Below are 22250 nucleotides of genomic sequence, written 5' to 3'. Positions count from 1 at the left end.
TCATTAAGAAATAAATGGTTATGGCCAGACATGGTGGCTTACGCTTGTAATCCCAACACTTTGAGAGGATGAGGTGGGCGGATCATCTGAGGACAGGAGTTCAAGACCAGCATGGCCAACATAGTGAAACCCTGTCTCCACTAAAGATACAAAAATTAGCTGGCTATGGTGGTGCACATCCACAGTTCCAGCTACTAGAGAGGCTCTGGCAGGAGAATCGCTTGAACCCAGAAGCAGAGATTGCAGTGAGCTATCACGCCACTGCACTCCAGCAGCCTGGGCAACAAAGTGAGACCCTGTCTCAAAAAATAAAGAAAAAGAAAACTTATACGTATATTTAAACTGGACTAACTACAATAGAGAAATTATCCACCTTAATTAGTAGCTAAGCATTCAAGTTTCAACACAAGAAAAGCAGTATTTACTGTATCTGAAGGTTTGTACTTAGCAGTACAAATTGATAGTTTCTTCTTCCCTCTATCTAAAAAAGCCCAAACTCTTCCTCTTACTCCCTAAAGTTACTTTACTTATTCCTTTACTAGGCTTTTTAAAAGCTTTTTTAGTATCTTCACTAATTCTTCTAACTATAAAGGAGAAACAAAGTTCCAATTAGGTACTCATCGTTTTTAATACTTTTGTTATGGATTATTCCCACATAAGCTGGGTGACTAATGTATCCATTCAAGAGCAGTCTGAGAGGCATAAGTAGCTCCAGATAAACAGGTCTGTAAGAGGGAGGGTAAAGAGTTGACAGCACCCCAAAGAACAAGAGAATTGAAGTAAATATGGGTGGAAAGTTCAGACTCACACAAAAAATGAAAACCTAATAAAAGCATTAGGCCACAAAATCCTACTCCTGGTCAAGCTCATGTTACAGTAAGCATGCTGGGAAGGAGGTTTCCAAGAAATGCAGATGCTTAGCCAAATAAGTGTAAGCTTACTCTGAGAGGATGAGGAAAAACTTCAAAGATCTACTTTTTACCTGCTGCAAAGAGGATGAACTATGGGACTGATTTTATCACATTAATCAGCGAGGCCTGTCTCAAAGGAAAAGTGTGTTCAGATTATACATCTTCTCTTTCCCTCTTCATTCCAACTGCTGGGCTATTTGCCAAAAATAAACATTGTTAAATCTGTTTCAAATGCAACACGAAGCCTGCTTTCTTCTACCCCTGTGAGATCTTATTCATAGGTTTCTCTACGTTCTTTTAATAGTTTGTACAATCCCACAGAGAAGGGTTTTTTTGGGTCAGGAAAGAGTAAGGAGATTTTATTTCACAAGTAAAACAAAGTAATTTTTTTTCCTTCACCGGTAAAATGGTAATAATATCAGTACCCACCTTAAATGGTTATAAGACCTAAATAATGCTTTTAAAGTGATTAGCACATTATCTGACATTCAAGTGTTCAATGACTGTTGATATACGTTATCTTTCTCTGGTAATATTAACTAAACTTGAAAGGATAACATCAGAAGAGTTAACATTCAATGCTAACTATTAACATATTTTATCTTCAGTACCTGGCATGCATCCAATAAAGGGTTTATAACAATATATTCTTCATATATTCTTTGTGAGGTAAGTTACAGAACTAGGTTATTCAGCAGTGACCAGACACCTACAACTCCACTCTAACCTCCTGCCACCTTCTTCACAAACCTCACGCTCACCTAATTTCCAAACTTTTTTCATAAACACCATTCAGGCAAGTTGAGAATAAAAATGCAAATCTAAATAAAACATACTTTATAAACATAATGTAAGAGTTTACTTATAATTCATTTTTCTTACAGAACTCTTTGTACAGAAACAAATGAAGCAAGTAACTATTTGATACTTACATTCTTCAATATTAAAAGTCCAATTCCAATTTCTGAATTAAAGAGACTTTACCAGTTTTTTTCTTGTTTTGTTTCGTTTTACTCTTTTAAGTATATGGAATAAAACTAACATGACTAAAGGATACAGTTTCTTTTAATACAAAACTTCTTGTACTCTATCCCAAATACCAGGAAATAGAAAAGAATTCCATATATGTTATGGAACTCGAGATCTGTAGTATAAACCTGTAGTTAAAACTGCTCTCCAAAGCCTACTGACAGCTTGAGCCCCACAAGACCTAGATTTACCAAGCAGATATGCTGAATGAAGATCTGGAAGGAAAAAATGGCCTACATGGGTTGGGAGCACAGAGGGTCAGGAACCAGGATTGTAGTAAAGGGTTTTGTTCATCTGGGGTCGTCAGTGGTGGCTAACACCAAGTGGGCCAGGAGAATTAGGGTAAATAGAACCTACAGTGGTAGGCTATTTAAAACAGGTGGCCCTGTAGCAGGCCAGTTCAAAGGTGTGGTTCTAGAAGTTTCTAGAAGTTCAAAATACAGTCTGTTCCTTTGGCTCTCCCAATGTATCTGGAAACTACTGTATTCTAATAAATCTCTCAGTTTAAACAAGCTGATCTAAATTATGTTGTACAAAGCTAAGAACCCTGACCAATAAACCAGAAAAAAAGAATATTTCAATGAAAGTCAATAAACTCTTCTATCTAGAGTTCACAAATATGTACAACTAAAAACAATTTTTGACATCTTCACTAGAGTTTTGCATCTGCTCTATTTTGATTCATGTGATAGGCACTGAAAGTAAATTTGAATTATATATTTAATATTGGTGATATGACAATTTATATCTAGGAATTCTTTTATAGATGATAGATGAATTTTCATTAATCAAGATGGTCTTCTTTTAACTCTCATGTATTAATATCAAAACAAAGAGAAAGTCTAGGAGTTAAAGTCTTTAGCCTCTAATTTCAACTGACAAAAATAATTTCAATTACTAAAAAGCAGAATTAGAAAATGCATGGAAAATAAAAAGAATCAAATTTTGCTTTTTGTTAATTAAACAAATGATTATGAGTGCCCCAAAGTCACAAATCTGTAATCTAGGTATTTAAACTTTAAAAAATTATAAAACCAACTTCAACTAAAAGAAGAATCCCTCAAAACATCAAAGTACATTATTAAACTTATTTGGATATAAAATAATCACTGAATCAAAATGAACTGAAACTACTGTAAAGAAGACATGAAGTCTTGTGTATATCAATCTGAATCAAAATGAACTGAAACTACTGTAAAGAAGACATGAAGTCTTGTGTATATCAATCTGAACCAAATATTTTAAAGAATTAGGCAGAAGACTCAATGTTAACATGACTTATAATCTATTTTACAGATTCTGACAATACAGTTTTCCATAAAAATGTTAACTTCTGAGGACATAGTTTTAAAAACCATGGTTATTTTTAACATAATATAAATATTCATGTTAATACCGCCTATATAAACTCATACTTTAAGAAGCACATTTTATTAAAAATGTGAGTATCCTGACAGCGATAAATGTTATCTTAAAAATAATGAACATTTATAAATTATTTCAGAGAGGAAAAAACTTTTATATTTTAGTAAGCTAACATTTCTGGCTATATTGTAGGTGCTTCACATATATCTCATTAATCCATGTAATGAGTCATTGAAATAGAATTATCCACATTTTTCTTAAAGCAACAGAATAGTCTGAAGCACAGATTACTTAGGTAACTTGAACAACAAAATGAAAGTGGTAAAACCACATATGAACCCAGATCTGCCTAACTTTTCCAAAGCATTTTTTCTATTAGACCAAGCTGATTTTTGAAAGTTAACTAAACATCAGGTTAGTAATTTTTCATGTATAAATATAAAATATTCTACCAAATAAACATATCTTCCATCTAAATTAAAAGTTAAGAGTTAAAGGGAAGAATAGGGTATGAACTTTGGTCTTTGAAGATAAACTTGAGTGTTCCTGACTATGTGATAGAAAATAATAAAGACTCACTCTATAAAATCATTATATAAACAGGTTTTCCTAATACTTTAAACTTTTTTGAGGTTTTACTGACCTATTAACCAGATCTGTTCAATGGCCTAATAAAGGTCATAGCAGACTGTCAGAGGCAATAGTTGTTTTCATTTGTCACAAGCTTGGTAATTAAACTCATTAGCCTGCCAATCAACTGCACTGCTAGTGAAATTTGTGAGAGCAGAACGAAATAGCTTACCGTGCACATGGATGTCTTTGTAATTTTCAGGGTAAAATCTGATGAAAACTCCAAATCTGAGATAGACGTTGTATGGCAATCTATATACTACCCATGAAAAAGAGTGGAAGAAAGAGCTTAGTAAAAATAGTAAAAAAAAAAAAAAAAAAAAAAAATCCCCAACAACCCAGATAAACATTACTGCTTTTATGCACAAATGATTATTGGAAACTAATGTTCTGAAAACTTTAACCATTCACACACTACTTTTTGGAATTATAAGTTTAATGAGTACTAGTACTCCCATTTTGTTAATTTTTCTTTAAATCAAATTCTTTTTTATAATTAAGACTCCTTGTAAGCAATAGTATTATAGTAAATAATACTGTATAGTAAATAATAGTAAATCATAGCTCTAATGTGCTAAAGTTTTCCTGACACACTAAAATAAATACTTAAAAAAAATGTTTTCCTGTTGTTTCACCTAACATCATGTTGCCTACTGTGTAAGGTATACTTGCCATAATTGCTATAAATCATGTGTGATTAACAGTCAATATATTTATAGAAACTGCCAACTTGAAAATAAATGCTAATGAATAGAAAGTTGTTTTAAAATTCATGTCTATAATTGTATTTGAAGATAGCTTTTGTTAGATATGAGGAGAAACCACTCAATTTAAACAAAACAGCAAAACTATGGTGATTCAACCCAGGGAAAAAACAGCCAAGTATCTTTATTTTCCCATTCTGCCCTTTTCCAAATCCTTCTCCATTATACTTTGGAGAAGAAATGGAATAACCTTTCAACGACAGCAGTCTAACCAGAAGTATGCTGTAAAGACCGTCATCAGCTGACCAGCCAGGAGTAGATTATAACCCAGTGAATGCAGTTAAGGTAACCACAGACCTGAGGCACTATTTAAAAAAATTTCAGAAAAAATTTTAAAAGTACAATGTGTTTGTAGGGGGACTGGAGAACACAGAACAATTTACTTCAAAATATATTTAATAAAGGGGGTACATACATTTTTCAACACCTTGTTTTCAGTTCTAAATTTTTCTGTTTCAACTATTTATTCATAGCAGTTTTTGCATTTAGTAGAGATCACTACACAGAGAAATCAGCAACCTCTACCAACTCTCCTCTTTCTGCTTAACCTTAAGGCTTAATTGGTTATAATTGTACACTCCTATCCTTAGCCAGAGTCTAAATAAACCCTTTACTATTGGTGTACCAGAGTACTGACTGAACACTCATAACTATCAAACAGACTGTTTTTTTTCCTTAAAAGCTGAATGCAATTTTAATCAGCATACTCTTAAGAAACTTCATGTTTATTACTCTATACTAACTTTTAATGCTTTATCCATTTAAGAAAATTAAATATGTATTAAGTATCTACTTTGTACAGAGAAGAAATATTGATGCTACATGAAAGTAATAGAATGATTAAAAAGAGAAGACAGCACTTTGGGAGGCCAAGGCAGGTGGATCACAAAGGTCAGGAGATTGAGACCATCCTGGCCAACATGGTGAAACTCAATCTCTACTAAAATGCAAAAAATTAGCCAGGCGTGGTGGTGAGTGCCTGTAGTCCCAGCTACTTGGGAGGCTGAGGCAGGGAAATCTCTTGAACATGGGAGGTGGAAATTGCAGTGAGCCGAGATTGTGCCACTGCACTCCAGCCTGGGTGTCACAGTGAAGCTAGGTCTCAAAAAAGAGACAGAATATCCTGAACCTAACACTGAACATATTACTGTATATTTATTTGATTATCTAGTTGAAACAGACAAATTATGGAGTTAAGAAAAGTAATATTATTTTTTGCTGCAAAGTAACCAGTGAACCCATGTAAATTCAACATAAAAAAATTCACAATAAAACCAAAGATTAACAAGGCAAAAAATAAGATGACAAAACACAAAAGGAAGTAACCGAGAAATCTGAACATAGTAGGGCTTTAGTTTCATGGGCAGATTCACTATATGTAATTATTTAATCTGAAAATGCTGGAAGAAACCTGAATGAGAGAAGTTAAATTGTGTGGAATATATGACATGAATGAAAAATCTGGCTGTAAATCAGGCTAGGAGGGGGTGTTGAAGCAGAAATGATAATACAAAAGGACTTTTGATTAAGCCAAAGTAAATATAAATTATTCGACCAGTTCAGAGTTAGATTTGAAGGATTGTAAAACTGAGTGTAAGGAGTTTAATATAGAGAGAAGTGATTACAAAGAGATGATATAGTCAACTGGTAAATATTATGACCTCAATTTGTTTTATACTGATTATAAAGGGAAGAGTACTGTTTTGAAAGCCCACATATAAAATCAATATATTATTTTCAAATATGTTTCAAATGCTGAACTAAGAAAAATAGCAATACCATTATAAAAAATAAAGTTGGTAAAGTACCTACCTTAATACCACAAGGTTCTGAAATGACAGTCTGTGGATCTAAAACTTCCACAACCGCTTCTGGAATAACAGCTTTCTTCATGCAGGACATCTTGAAGCCATAGACATCATCCCAAAAAGCAATTCTCTCAGCATGTTTGTTCACATCACTCACTGCTACAAGGCTGATAGTGCAAATGTCAGGGTAGACTGTAACAAATAAAATGTCCGACAATGAAGCATTAGCTCCCTTTATTATGGAATATAATTTTTAAAAGGCTACTATCAAATCCATCAGTAAAGATTACTAGCAGTGGGAGATTAAAGAAGTTATAGATCAGGAAAAATAACCAGGTTTCATCTTGCAGCCTCTTTTTAAAAAAGATACCCATTATCATGATGCTAAGATTAAAACAGGGATTCCAATGATAGGGTCTGAATTAAAATGGGATCATGGAATTAAACAATCCTGAAATAAACATATTTATTGATATTAAAACTTAAAGTATGGTAACTTAAAATGTACTAGATCTTTACTTAATCCTATTTTCCTCTAAAAACATGCCGAAAGGGGCAAATCATTTAAAAAGACATGTAGCATGTAAGAAAATCATGTAACGGGGTTTTACAGTTATACAGAAGACTAGTTCATATTCCTCTCATTTAACAGAAAAATATAAACATCAAGTATGTGCCAGACATATGTGCCAGTCTAATTTACAGTGTATGGACATATACCACTACCCTCAATAAACTTATATTTAGAAAATTTTGACAAAGAAATGCACAACTATTTGTGAGGTGAGCATACAAGGTACTTTGGGAGCTCACGGCAAAAACAGCTGTAGGAAATGAGAATGAATAAAAGGTTCCTCTTCAAAGCTTTCCTCTTAGTTCAATACAAATAAATAATAGTTTATTCAAAAGTTAATTTATTTTAAAGCTTTTGCTAATAATCTTAAAGTAGCTGTTACTCATAATGAAGAAATAAGTGTATCCAATGTTCTTAGTTGGTACACTTTAGCCTAGGTATTTGCGCTGACATGCCTGGACGAGCCCAGGTCAAAGCTGATTCCCTTCCTTATTTGGAAATGCTTTTGCTTCTCTAAGCATTCCTCAAGTTACTTCCTCTTTTCCTTTGTTCTCCTTTGCCTTTACCTCTTTAGGAAAGTTTTAAGTTGTTAGCCAATTGTGTACAGCCTACAGTGTAGAGTCCAGTTCCAGCCAATGAAATCAGAACATAGCAGCAGGGCGGATATGTTAGATATAGATGGCCCTGCCTCCTTTGTTCAGTGTCCTCAGATGGCAAGATGGCTAATGGGAGCGCCCTTTCTGTGGAAAGTAAGTTGTCTTGCTGAGAAAATTAAATTTATATTCAAGTGTTACTTCTTTTGCAGTACTGAAAATTCACATATAACAACAGCTAATTCATACTTGGCTGAAGAATGGGAGAAGGGATAATATGTAAGATAAGAACTGAATCCCAGTAAGTTGAGAGTGGGGAGGGAAAGCCTATTCTAGGCAAAGTGAGCAGCAGTGTGCATAAAGGGTCACAATAGATGGGACAGACCATATACAATCTAATTAGAGAGAAACAGACACAAAGCTAGAAAGGTAAATAGGGACCAAAGACTATATGCCAAGTAAACCAAATTACTAAACTGGACTTTATTCTATGAATAATGATAATCCGGTAAAAAATTTTACATAGGGCAGCAACATGCCTAGATTTTGATTTTGGACAAACCACCTGGAATGCAATGTGGAGAATAATGGCGGGTCTAAGATGAAAACAGATAAACTAAGAGATGGTTAAAATAAACCAGGTGATATAAACTAGGACACTGCTGTGGTAATGGAAAGGATGAGTTTTTCAAGGGATATTTATGAAGTAGAACTCAGAGGACTTTGAGACTGACTGGCTGTGGGGGAAAAGGTCAAGGATGACTGACCGTATTTAGCTTTAGTAACAGCACAGATTGTGGTACTAACCATTGTAATAGGACATAAATATGAGCAGATTCAAAAGGAAAAGGAGCAGTTAGTGCTTAAGAGACAAACAGATAAAAATGTCTGAAATGTAGCTGAATATAAAGGTCTGAAATTCAAAAGAGATTATCTAAGTTCAAGACATAAATGTGGAGACCACAGGCATATAAATGAAAGTAATGGGAGTTCACGAGACCTAGGGAGAATAGATAATGAATAATAGAATTCAAGGGACTTGACGGAGAAACTGGGGCCACAAAGGTAAGAAAACCAAGAAGGTAAGTGTTACGTGAGTTAGGGAAAGAGTGACTGAGGGAGGAACTCTCCCCTAATAACAAGTAAAGAACTTCACAACACAAAACTTTATAAATAATGCTGATCCTTTTTTTCTTTTACAATAAATAACAAAATTAACTTTGTCTTTCCAATATCTCAAATATCAACTTTTAGAGTATTCATGAATTAAAAATATAAAACATATGTTCCCATATCAGCAAACTGAAACAAGTATAAATGTACCAAAGAAATACAGCAAAAAAACCCCCAGATTATTGACCAGCTTTCAGATGTAAACAGTAGAAAAATCACCCTCTCCTCCCACCAAACGTTTTTATACACAGCCTTACCAATTTTACTATTCAATGATAGCAGCACTAAATTATTCTCCAAATAAAGCCCATGATAAGATCTACTGGCATCAAAGCAACTGCTTCCAAACCTAACTTGTGAGATACTCAGAAAAAACTATCTAGTGCTAAGTCACTGATAAGTTCTCAAGTCTTCCCTGATAGGCATTGTGGGAGGTATGCTACCTGCATCTGCCAGAGTTCATTGCCATGCAAACTCTCCCCTTCTTCCACAAACAGGTAAAGCCTCTGGATTGTCTTTAAATTCTCGAATGATACAAATTCTTCAAAGTAACTGATTTGTTATTGAAAATGTTAACTCAGTAAGAGGATCAGCTGTAAGGAAGTATATTTAGTGTCCTGAACCAGATCCTTAGGATGAGAAACACTGAATTAAAAAAATTAGAATTCAGAAGGAAATTTAGGTATGTGGCTAACTTCCTGATATATTCTTTGTTGGACTGAAAATTATAGAAGCTTTCCCACATTATGCCCTGTTATTTCATCATTAAAGAGGAACATAACAAAGGTATAGTCAGGGGTCAGCAAACATTTTTTTTGTGGCATTATCTAGGTTTTGTGGACAAAAATGATTTTTGTTGAAACTACTGCTTTCTGCTATTGTTGGTGTGAAAGCAGCCACAGCCAATACGTAAACAAATGGGCATGGCTGTGTTTCAATAAAACTTTATCCACAAAGCAAGCAGCAGGCTAGACATAGATACCCTTGATGTAAATGAGGAGAAATGGAAGGGGGTGGGATTATTATCAGGGCCACCATATGGTCCTACTTCACGGAGTGCTATTCACACTATATAGTTCATGGGAACCATATATCCTCTGGAGTTGTGCAGTGCACAGACATTCAAGATACTTAACATAGTTCATACAGTTCTGCTATTTTAGAATATCTTTTAAAATCTTACTGAAGTTTTAAAATGCCATCAGTCATCAGGATCAGCAAACTATAGCCCATACTCAAATCCAGCCTGCTGCCAGTTTTTGTATTAATATATAAAGTTTAGCTGTACCACCACCACATTCATTTGTTTACATGTTGTCTATAATCACACTGTGCTACAGTGGCAGAGTTGAATAGTTGGGACAGGGGCTCTACGGCCTATAAAACTGGAAATATTTACTATATTGCCTTTTACTGAAAAAATGTACTGTTCTCTGGCTCTACATTAAGTAATATTAGTACCACCATTAAAAAATAAAGATAACTTTTTATAAGAAAAATTATAGCTTACCAAAAGTAATAAAACAATTTTGAAATTGTAATTAGAAGAGAAACAAACTAAAGAAGAACATGATTTTATTTTTGAGTGTTGTGTGTTTTTCAAATTGTCTTTCACAAAAATACAGAAAAGCAGTTTTTAGATTGCTAAAATTTGGAAATAAAATTATTTTTAATCTTCCAGTAGTAAGATCTATGAATATTCATAAGGATATGTAATCAGTGTTATAGGTCAATTTGGTTGTATATCCACCTCCTCACAGCTGGCTAAAATCTTGGACCACCTGCCAGAATCCTGACTAACCCTTTACCTTCACATTCTGACACATTTGTCATTTGATTTTTGTCAGATAGAAGCTATAATTGAATAATTATTCCTCGTTGTAGGTGAAATTAACAAAATGCTGATTGGACAAAAGCACCCTCTTAACAGACCATTTATAAATTCATGGCTTTGACATCTGTGTCCTTCTCGATTCACTGACCAGAATTCATTTGTCACTAGAATGGCTCACATGGTGAATAGATAAAGATGGGAAATCCTTTATCCCTTAGAAATGCCTCATAAAATTTTGGACACTAAAGGATAAGACAGAGATGCATAAAGAAACAATTTCTAGTAGACAGTAGAAATTTAGTATCACTGTTTGTATATAAATAACCACATAGTAAAAAGATTTAAAACAAAGGAGATAGTAAATAAGTCAAAATAAACCACTTTTTTCACAGTATATATGAACAATATGGAGATTTCAGCTAAATAACAATGGTAGCAAAAATCTTGATATGCATAAAAGAAAATTTACCATAAAGTCACCAGATGGGAATTTAAGTAAGCTTTAAAAATTAGTTTCTAGTTTATATAATGAAGGTATCTTTAAAAAGTAATATTTATTTGGAAATTGAACTCATTTCCCCATCATTAATTTATAAATAATGACTAGACCCACTAAAACTTAGCTAAGGCTAACATATAGCTATAAGATGCTTTGAAAAATTACATGCTGAAAAATAGAAAATGATACTACTGCTCTATTACTGAACAAACTCAAATTAATAAACGTGAAAAAAGCAGATCTGAAGATGAGGAAGTAGACAGTTGTAAAAATACTAAAGGAATCCTTTAAGCACTATGAACCAATGCCAGTGGCTGATTATATTGAGATAATCTATGCAAAAGTGTAGAAAACGTGAAGTGCTGTATAAAAGATAAGTGTTAATACCACAATGCTTAAATTCATTTAATAACTTTTATGAAGTATAAACCTAATGCTAATCTCATGTTCACCAGCTGTAACTCAGACTGGGAATTAACATTTATTGAGCAACTATTTTGTGTCAAGCATCTCATTTAAACTTTTGAATAATTTTATAAAGTTGTATTATAATCTTCTTTTTATAAATTTAAAAAAACTGAAATTCAGAGAGTAACTTGTCCAAATACCTGGTCTTCTTCAGCTAACCCGATATCTAATCAGCTGACAAAGCAGAGATTTAACTTAAGGTCTAACTGCAAGGTCCATATCTTTCCATTATGTATGATGCCACATTTTAATGCTTTTCAAATGGAAGAAAAAGAGAGAGGAACCCCACTTACCTAAGGTAAACAGGTACTTGTTGGAAGAAAAGGAAGGAGAAATGGTGTTGAAAAGATTGGAGATAAATAAAACTTCAGGACAAAGTAAGGAAAACGGTAACATTTAGCCTTACTTATTTTGCTCTGAGCAAAGGAATGAGATGACAAGGCAAAAAGAAAACAAAAACACTAAAAAGGGAAAGCAAGGAAGCAAGGTCAAGGGTTCGAGATCAGGCTGGCTACCATGTTGAAACCCCATCTGTACTAAAAATACAAAGAAGTAGCCGGGCATAGTGGCAGACACCTGTAATTCCAGCTACTCAGGAGGCTGAGGCAGGAGAATCGCTTGAACCCAGCAGGCAAAGATTGTAGTGAGCCAAGATTGCACCATTGCACTCCAGCCTGGGCATCAGAGCCAGACTCCATTAAAAAAATAAAAAAAAAAAATAAAAGACAACTTAAAAATGAAAAGATACATTATGCTCATGAACTAGAAAACTCAATATTAAAATGCTGATTATTCCCAAATTGATATATTCATTCAATCCAATTTCTAGCAGCCTTTTTAAAGCAGAAATAGCCAGATTCTAAAATTTATTTTCAACTCCCCCATGCCACATGACCAACCTATAAAAGCAATTTTAAAGAACAACAAAACTGGGAGATTTTCCTTACCTAACCAAGACTCAGTATAAAGTTACAGTAATTAAGACAGTATGGTACTGATGAAAGGACAGACTTAAATATTAAATGAAAAGAACACAGAAATAGACTCACACGAATATGGTCAATTAATTTTCAAGATATGCTAAGCAATTCATGGGAAAGAATAGCATTTCAATTAAGGGTGCTAGAAAATATTAATATCAACCCTTACCTCACACTATATACAAAAATTAATTTGAAATAAATCATAGACATAAATGCAAAAACTGAAACTCCAGGAAGGAAACACAGGAAAATTCTGTGTGACCTTGAGGAAAGCAGAAATTTCTTAGGAAATTTTTCTTAATACGACAGAGACTAAGCACATGTTTAAGAGTCATCTGTGTTTCCTTTTTTTGTGAGCCACCAATTATTTATCCAATTTTCTACTGGGTATGTGTTCTATTTATTTACAGAATCTACTTACATGTGGGAGAGATTAACTTTTTGTTGGTGATAAAAATTGAAATTTTTTTTTCAGTAGGTAGTCTTGTGACTTTGTTTATAGCATGTTCAGCCATTTAGAAATTTAAACAGATGCAATTAGATCTAGTATCAGTGTTTCATTTAGGGTTTCTGAATTTAAGTTCTTATTTAGAAAGGCTCCCTTCCCCCAGGTTTATAAACCTATGTTCCTTCTAACATTTTTACCATTTGACTTTTCTTGTATTTATCTTTGATCATTTGAAATTCACAGTGTACAATTTACTGCATGGATTAAACTTTTTTTACACAATTTTCTCAATACAATTTGCCATAGTAAATCGTTTCCTCAATTATATGAGATGCCATGTATAGTTAGGTCTATATCATTCTCTTCAATTCATCTCTCCATTCAAGAACCAATAACATATTGTTTTCACTATTAAGGCTTTATTATGTGTTTTAATATTTGGTAGCACTATTCCTTCTGCTACCCCCGCATCATGGACCCTTCTATTTTAGAGTCTTCCTTGTGATTCTTGTTTATTTTTCCATGTAAACTTAATTTTAACCTTTTGTTTTTTTGTAGACAGGGTCTCTGTTATCTAGGCTAGAGTACAGTGGTACAAACAAAGCTCACTATATTTGTAAACTTCTGGGCTTAAGTGATTCTCCCACCTCAGCCTCCCAAGTAGCGAGGACTACAGATGCACGCTACCACACCTGGCTATCTATGAAGGAGGGCCCATGATTTTGCTCTTTAGCCCTACTCCTGTTAATATGACTGATTATATAATATTTTGGCCCTGATTCCCCCTTGCCTGGTATCAACATCATGACAGCTGTTTGCATTTTGTTTGAATTTATCTGAAAGTCTTTATCTATTCTTTAAATTTTAACTTCTCTCAATTATTTTGCTATAGGTGTGGCTCTATAAATTGTGTAGAATTGGGCTTTGGAGCGCCAATCTGAAATTCCTTTTCTTTTAATAGTTAAGTTTAGCCTATTTATACTGATTGACATAAGAAACAGATTTTTTTTTTTTTTGTTCCTGACACTACCATTTTTTGTTTTTTTCTGTATCTATAATTTTTTTAAAAAAACAGTTCACTGCATGGTCTTCTGATTTTTTTTCCAAAGTACTAATCTTTATATTTAGAAAGATCTTTGTATTTTTGTTTTAGTAGCCAACTTTTATAATTAAAACCTCAGTATAGTATCTTTAGTTCTCTCTTTTCAACACTATTTACTAAACTCCTACCTTAAGTAATAATAAAATTGTTATTTCATTATCATTTTCCTTCCCTTTTCTCCTCTTTTTCTCACACTCTCTTGGGCCTTCTCTGAACACCAAATTTTTTCCGTATATTAAAAACAGAGTTGCATCGATAATACTAACAACAAATACAGAGGTGGGCACAGAGTTAGTACACAGTTTTAAAGAAAAGTACTTTTCAGAAAAATTAGGAATTGAATCATGTCATAATTCATTTGGCCCAAAGGAGGTGGGGAATGCTACTTTAGTTGATTTAAAAAGTCACTTTTCTGAAGTATAATTTACGTGCAGCAACACTCACTCTTTGGTGTATATTTGCACATGCTTTGATAAAGTCAAGAGACACAGACAGGATCTACCACCACCACTCATCACTCAATTTAATGTTAGCTTTGTAGTGCTAAATGTACTTAATAATTCTACTACTTGATCTGCCAGCTTTAAATAACATTCCATAGTACCTATTATTAAAGATAAAGCAATTAAAATGTAAACACTTCTACCTGCCACCTGCATTCCCTTTCCAATTTTTGTGAGATGCAGTATTTGACACTGTTAGTATATAAAACATTTATATTCTATGTTGTCATCCTAAAATACATGTTTATTTTAGTCTTAATTGTAGTTATAAAAACACCCATTGGTTATAACCAATACTTTCCTAATTTTCCTCCTCATCTCTTATTGGCTGCGTGTAAAACATTACAATTCCTGACACACAATTAGTGCTTAGTAAATACTCGCTAGAAATAGCAGAAATCATTGCTAGTAGAACTGCTTTCACTAACTTTACAAAATTAGTTTTCTTAGAAGGGTAGTAACTATGTAACTTTAAAATACAGTGGAATTGCTTGATGAATAATGAGGTAGATGAACATCCAAGTTATCATCTGTGTTTTATAAAGCCTTTACTGCTTACCATAATATGTATGATGAGACATAAATCAAACTTAAATTCATGTAAAATTAAATGTGGTCCCATCAGGTTTGTATGGGCCTTCAATATTCCCTCTCGTAATGTGTTCATTCTTTCTATAATCTTTTTTTTTTTTTTGAGACAGAGTCTCACTCCGTTACCAGGTGCCAGGCTGAAGTGCAGTGGCACGACCTCAGCTCACTGCAACCTCTGCCTCCCGGGTTGAAGCAATTCTCCTGCCTCAGCCTCCCCAAAGTGCTGGGATTACAGGCGTGAGCCACTGCGCACAGCCTCTATAATCTTTATACTACTAATTATTTGGTAAATCTGTCCTTCAGAAAAACAAAGAAAAACTTTGCTTTGCAATAGAACAATGAGCATAGAAATGACCAGTGATATTCATCAAGACATACTCAAATACACAAATAGATTAAACTACTTTGCGTTACTGTTTTCTACATTTTCTTTCTTCCTCTTGATTCTGTTAACAAATAACATTCAACAGCGCTGCTTAAGGAGTTAAATGCTGACCTCTCTTAAATACATCTCTGTATTATCTTACCACTAACATAAGCCATATAAAAGTACAGAAAGAGTTAGATATATGAGCTTCCACTTTATCCCTCTGATGATAAGAAATAGCTCTGCCGTTGTTCACATTGCTGTAGGTTCCTAATGAATTTCACGGAGAATTCAATTTAAATGTATTAAGTTGCTGTTAGTTCCTTAGTAAGATCAATTTCAGGCAAGTCTGGAAACAGCTACTTGGATCTTCCCTAGAACTTCAAGGCAATAATCACATTTAAAAAATACATTTTGGCCAGGTGCGGTGGCTCACACTTGTAATCCCATCACTTTGGGAGGTCGAGGCAGATCATGAGGTCAAGAGATAGAGACCATCCTGGCCAACATGGTGAAACCCCGAGTCTACCAAAAAATACAAACTTAGCTGGGCGTGGTGGCTGTGCCTGTAGTCCCAGCTACCAGGGAGGCTGAGGCAGGAGAATCACTTGAATCCGGAAAGCACAGGTTGCAGTGCGGCGAGATCATGCCACTGCACTCCAGCCTGGCAACAGAGCGAGACTCCGCCTCAAAAAAAAAAAAAATATATATATATATATAATAGTATGACATATCATACTATAATATATATTATGATATATCATATATATATAAAGATTTTAGAAGGGAAAGGCTTATTCCCTAAAATATTTGTATATAGAATATATTATATAAAATGTATATAACATATATAAATATTTTAGAAGGGAAACAAGGCTTAATAAAAAGAACATGAATATTGGAGGCAGGCAGATCTGAATTAAAAAAAAAAAATCAAGGTTTGCCATTTAGTATGTGTCATCCAGGACACTTTTAGAAGACTGTTTCTAAAATCTCGAAGGGCTATCGTGAGGATTACGTCTAATAACATGAATGAAGGTATACAGTTTGGCAGCAGTAGACAGTCAACAAATGATGGATAACGTTGTTTTTAAGTCATTAAATGTTACAATTGGTGTATCCCTAATCTGAAAATCTGAAATCTGAATTTGAGCACTGACATGAACCCAAAGGAAATGCTTACTGGAGCATTTCAGATTTCAAATGTTCAAGTAAGGATGCTCGACCAGTAAGTATAATGCAAAGATTGTACTTCAAAATCCCCAAAACACAAAATCTGAAACACTGAAGGTCCCAACCATTTTGGATAAGGGATATTCAACCTGTAGTAGTCATTAAAAAACAAGCTGTTGCAATCATAGGAAGTTATAGCCAATTGTTGCAGGGTAAAATGTATCTAAAAATTCTATCCAGGTTCTTGACAGAGATTGGGAATGTATCTTGAAATGGTTGCAGAAAATAATGTGATAAAATGGGCACATTTTGAAAAAGAAAGGCAATCAATTTAAATGCTATTATAAAAAGAACTCTCTTGTTTTGGAGAATTTTCTCTGTACTTTATGTTTTAGCCTCACTGATTTTTAACTGTACCAGAATTGCCAAAGTAATTTCATAGAATTTGGATGATAAGAGGCATGACTATGGTGAAGTCCTTTACATCGATAGTTTGAAATGCCTCCCCCTTTCATGTTTTACCAACTGTATTCTGACCATGGAAACCATTTGCTGATCTTGAAACTTTGAGAAAGGTAAGATGCAGGGAGGTAAGTGAAGGAGGACAGATGCCGTTCAATTCAGTTTTAGTGATTGTTTTAATGATTCAATTCCATAAATATGTATGATGCTCCATCTACATCCCAGAAGCAGTGAAGCTCATTTAAGAGTTAAAGCTAAACAAACATAATCCCTGTCCTGAAAAACAATTATTCTGTCTGTCTACAATTTCTCACAGCAGAAGGTCTGTAAAAACAGAATCTCACAATAAGTATGCAGAGTTAATATGATTAAATGTTTTCCAGAAACATAAAAAGAAAGCCTTCCAAATTTATTAGGATCCATTTAGATGAGGATTGGGTATGTTGCACTTTTAAAACTTATTAGAAACCAGTCACTACTTTAAATATTCTCACAAAATCACAGAGAAGTTGGGTTTTTTACATAGTTAGTGAAGTCAAGAATAATCTCCAATTTAGTATGAAACATGCCATTGGCAAAAAAGGGAAAAAAATGACATGAGGATTAAAAATAAAAAGGGGTTTGTTAGATTTGAATTTGAGTATCTAAAAGCTTCCAAATACTAGTCTTTAGTTTAGGTATTTATTTTTTTAAATTGTACTTTAGGTTCTGGGGTACATGTGCAGATCATGCAGGATTGTTGCATAGGTACATACATGGCAAGGTGGTTTGCTGCCTCCACCACCCCCGGTCAACTATATCTGGCATTTCTCACCATTCTCTCCCCAACTTCCCCACCCCACGCTGTCCTTCCCCAGCCCCTGACAACAGATCTCAAGTGTGTGATGCTCCCCTCCCTGTGTCCATGTATTCTTACTGTTCAACACCTGCCTATGAGTGAGAACATGCGGTGTTTGATTTTCTGTTCTTGGGTCAGTTTGCTAAGAATGATGGCTTCCAGGTTCATCCATGTCCCTACAAAGGACATGAACTCATCATTTTTTATGGCTGTATACTATTCCATGGTGTATATGTGCCACATTTTCCTCGTCCAGTCTATTGTCAATGGGCATTTGGGTTGGTTCCAGGTCTTTACTATTGTAAACAGTGCCACAATGAACATTCGTGTGCATGTGTCTTGATAACAGAATGATTTATGATCCTTTGGGTATATACCCAGTAATGGGGTTGCTGGGTCAAATGGAATTTCTATTTCTAGATCCTTGAGGAATTGCCACACTGTCTTCCACAATGGTTGAACTAATTTACACTCCCACCAACAGTGTAAAAGTGTTCCTATTTCTCCACATCCTCTCCAGCATCTGTTGTCTCCAGATTTTTTAATGACTGCCATTTTAACTGGCATCAGATGGTATCTCAATGTGGTTTTGATTTGCATTTCTCTAATGACCAGTGATGATGAGCATTTTTTCATGTTTGTTGTCCTCATATGTCTTCTTTTGAAAAGTGTCTGTTCATATCCATTGCCTACTTTTGAATGGGTTGTTTTTTGTTTGTTTGTTTTTTTTTTTTTTTTCCTGTAAATCTGTTTTAGTTCTTTGTAGATTCTGGATATTAGCCCTTTGTCAGATGGGTAGATTGCAAATATTTTTTCCCATTCTGGTGGTTGCCGGTTCACTCTAATGATTGTTTCTTTTGCTGTACAGAAGCTCTGGAGGTTAATTAGATCCCATTTGTCTATTTGGCTTTTGTTGCCAATGCTTTTGGTGTTTTAGTCATGAAGTCCTTGCCTATGCCTATGTCCTGAATGGTTTTGCCCAGGTTTATTAAAGTGAGCTTTTTACAAAAAGCATTCTTGAGAATACCATTACCTTGGAGTCCTGCATATCTTATATAATAGTCTTTCAACAATATAGTAAACAAATGTCTTAAACATTCTTGTAATGGAAACATCTTTCATCTCTATTGGGAACTTTCTCAGCCATGCATAGCTTATTTGAAATCCAAAGGTTCATTTGGTTCTGCTACACTAAAATAAGATTATTAAAACCAAAATTTGATACTCACCTGAGCCTCCTTTTGCCAAGTATCTGTTCTTTGCATAAAGGACAGAATCTAACATAGACTCAAACAGAAGAAAGTAGCCCTGCATAAAAAAAGGGAAAAGAAAAAAAGAGTTTAGAAGGGTGCAACATCCTCATAAGCAGGTCAATTTAAATATCGGTGCTACCCTTTATTATTATTATTATTATTATTATACTTTAAGTTCTGGGGTACATGTGCAGAACATGAAGGTTTGTTACATACGTATACATGTGCCATGGTGGTTTGCTGCACCCATCACCCCGTCATCTACATTAGGCATTTCTCCTAATGCTATCCCTTCCCCAGTCCTGCTAGGCCTCCCCTAGCCACCCAGGAACTACTCTATTAATTACAAAATAATTTTTGCTTCTGCCATATATTTAATAATATTCTGCAAAATCTGAAACTATCTTTTTACAGTAAAAGTCATTAGAAAATCAGGCCAGCTTATAAAGTGAACCCAGAAAGTTTATTGTGGTAAAATGTACTCAATCTTCTTTATCTATGATTCTACTTTCCAGACTACTGTTTCTTCCTCATTAAAGAAAATTCAGATAAAAATTATTAACAAGCCCTATAACTCCCCAGAATGATGCAATATCCATCTCGAGCAGTGGTTCTCCACTTGATTTTGCCCCGCTGGGGAACATGTGGCAATGTCTGAGTCATTTTTGATTGTCACTGCTGGAGGTAGGGGGTGAATAAGATGCTACTGGCATCTACTGTGTAGAGCCAAGGAACATTGGCAAACATCCTACAATGCACAGGACAGCCTCTCACAAAAAAGAACAACCTGGTCCAAAATGTCAGTAGTGCTAAGGTTGAGAAGCTCTAGTCTAGAAAACCATTTCCCAAATAATTTCCTGTCTAGTGACTTTCTTTTTGGTATATTAAAGAAAAAAAAAAAAAAAAGAAAGGAGAGGGATCCTTAGACCAAAAGGTTTAAGAAACACCAGCTGCCATATCCCCCATTAGAGATTCATAATGCACATGAGCACACAAAAATTTCTGAGTAGTTGTTATGGTGAAGAGAACTGCTGAACATATTTTAAGTATTACCTACTTTCTGACTACAGACCTTTTTTTCTATTTAACATCTATCAACGCCTTGCAGAACTAGTGTTTATGGAAATAGAATTCATGAAATATGATCCTGGTATACTACTGATTTTACAGTATGATAATGAATCCCATACCAAGAAAGGATAATAATACAGTACAAATGAAAAAAGAATTTGCCACTATTGGTATCACAAATACACTAGATTCTTTTTTTTTTTTTTAAATATACTACATTCTAATACTACACTTCACAGTTTATTATACAAATGACAAATAATCATGACTGACAAATCACTACCAGTTTCAGTCAGTCTTTCTTCTTCTAGGGTCCAACCCCTCGAGTGCTCAAAGCAGCAGGAAAAGTCAAGTGCTCAGCACACGGAATACCTTATTGCTTATGGTGAACCAACACGAATTTTACCTTTTCTTTAGCATTCTATACCAAAACTGTTCTCATCCACTCATTTGTTCGGTGCACAGATAAATGCCCAGTGGGGTAAGTATAATATTCTTTAACCACATCAATAAAAAATATTTTAAAGGTTTCTCTAGAACAAGAAAAACCGCAAACCCAGAACAATCTTCCCAAGAGAATAACAGCAATTTTAATGTATAGAAAATATAGCTCTCATTCTTGAATAAAGGAACTGAACTGAATTGCTAGCAACTCTACATTGGTGTTGACCTATTCTTCCCAACTTCCCAACTCACTGATATGAAAATAACTGCCTATGAAACAGAGGCTTGGGAACAAAGCTAGTTTATTAATGTGTTACTTTAGGAAAATTAAGGATTTGGCGGAAACTTATTTTTCTGGATAGAGTACTTCAGTAGTATGTCAAACTCGGATTATGCAAATAAATGCTTATTATAAATAGGCATTCAACTGTTGCTTATAGTGAATTATAATTTATGCCAAGGGATTATTAGATGGAAGGCATCTAACTTATGAGGAAAAGACTGGCTGGTAAAACTATTAATAGATTTAGTAGGGAAAAAAAAGTCCCTATTTGCAAGATTGCTGTTTTAAAACTTAAAATAAAATAAATAAAATTCACATTTTAGTACACATTAAATACAAAGGCCAAAAAAAGTTTAAGTATTGATTTGTCACTGTCAAATTGCTTTCTAGTATTCTAGCTCTATCTTTCAGCTCAGCTGTTACCTTATCACAAATAACTTCTCTGATGCTCCTATATAAAATATCCTTTTTCTTTCATTAAGCTCCATTTTTTAAATCCTGCTTTGTATTTCATCATAGCACTTATGAATTAAAGTACTATTTATTTGCTTTTATTTTGTCTCCTTACTAAAATATAAGCTCTAAGATCAAGGACTTCGGCACATTGTTTGAGGCTATATTCCTGAGGGCTGAAAATGTGTCTGGTACATAGTAGGAATTCAATACATATTTTTTAAATGAATAAATAACGTTATTAATGTTGTATGTGTGTAATACATTTGTTAAAATGAAACTTCTTGCTTTTTGTTATTTTTGTAGTACAAATTAAAATGTCATTTAAAAATAATATTTTGTTTTCTAAAATTAAAACTGACAATAGTGGTGATAATTGTTAAAATTATTGTAATGACTCTATGAGAATTATTTCATTTAATTCTTCCCCAAAGCACCACTTACTGTCATTCCAATTTAATTTATTTATGTTAAATAAGTTGAGATCTAAAAAAATAGTTCACAGTTACACAAACGGGAAGTGAATAAGACAGAATTTGAACCATGATCTAACTACAAAAGTTCTGAATCACTCTTTTATGTTGCCTCTTAAATTGATTTGCCTAATCGAAAATAAGATTTAGTAGGTGTT

The 22250-nt window shown here is 34.0% G+C and overlaps 1 protein-coding gene across 3 annotated transcripts in view; it reads right to left on the bottom strand.

Annotated features, from left to right (window-relative positions):
• Positions 1 to 22250, bottom strand: part of PRMT3 (protein arginine methyltransferase 3) — a 139936-nt gene that overhangs the window by 55077 nt on the left and 62609 nt on the right. For all 3 annotated transcript variants that reach the window (XM_074401235.1, XM_003919914.4, XM_074401236.1), the window contains exons 11-13: positions 19345 to 19423; positions 6512 to 6699; positions 4108 to 4194 (exon numbers count right to left, since the gene is read on the bottom strand). In XM_074401235.1, the coding sequence (XP_074257336.1) occupies positions 4108 to 4194; positions 6512 to 6699; positions 19345 to 19423 (354 nt within the window). The remainder of the gene's footprint in view (positions 1 to 4107; positions 4195 to 6511; positions 6700 to 19344; positions 19424 to 22250) is intronic.

This window comes from Saimiri boliviensis, chromosome 6 (genome assembly GCF_048565385.1).
Source record: "Saimiri boliviensis isolate mSaiBol1 chromosome 6, mSaiBol1.pri, whole genome shotgun sequence".
Lineage (NCBI taxonomy): Eukaryota > Metazoa > Chordata > Mammalia > Primates > Cebidae > Saimiri > Saimiri boliviensis.
The sequence above is the reverse complement of the archived record's forward strand: the minus strand, read 5'-3'. Positions and strand labels throughout refer to the sequence as shown.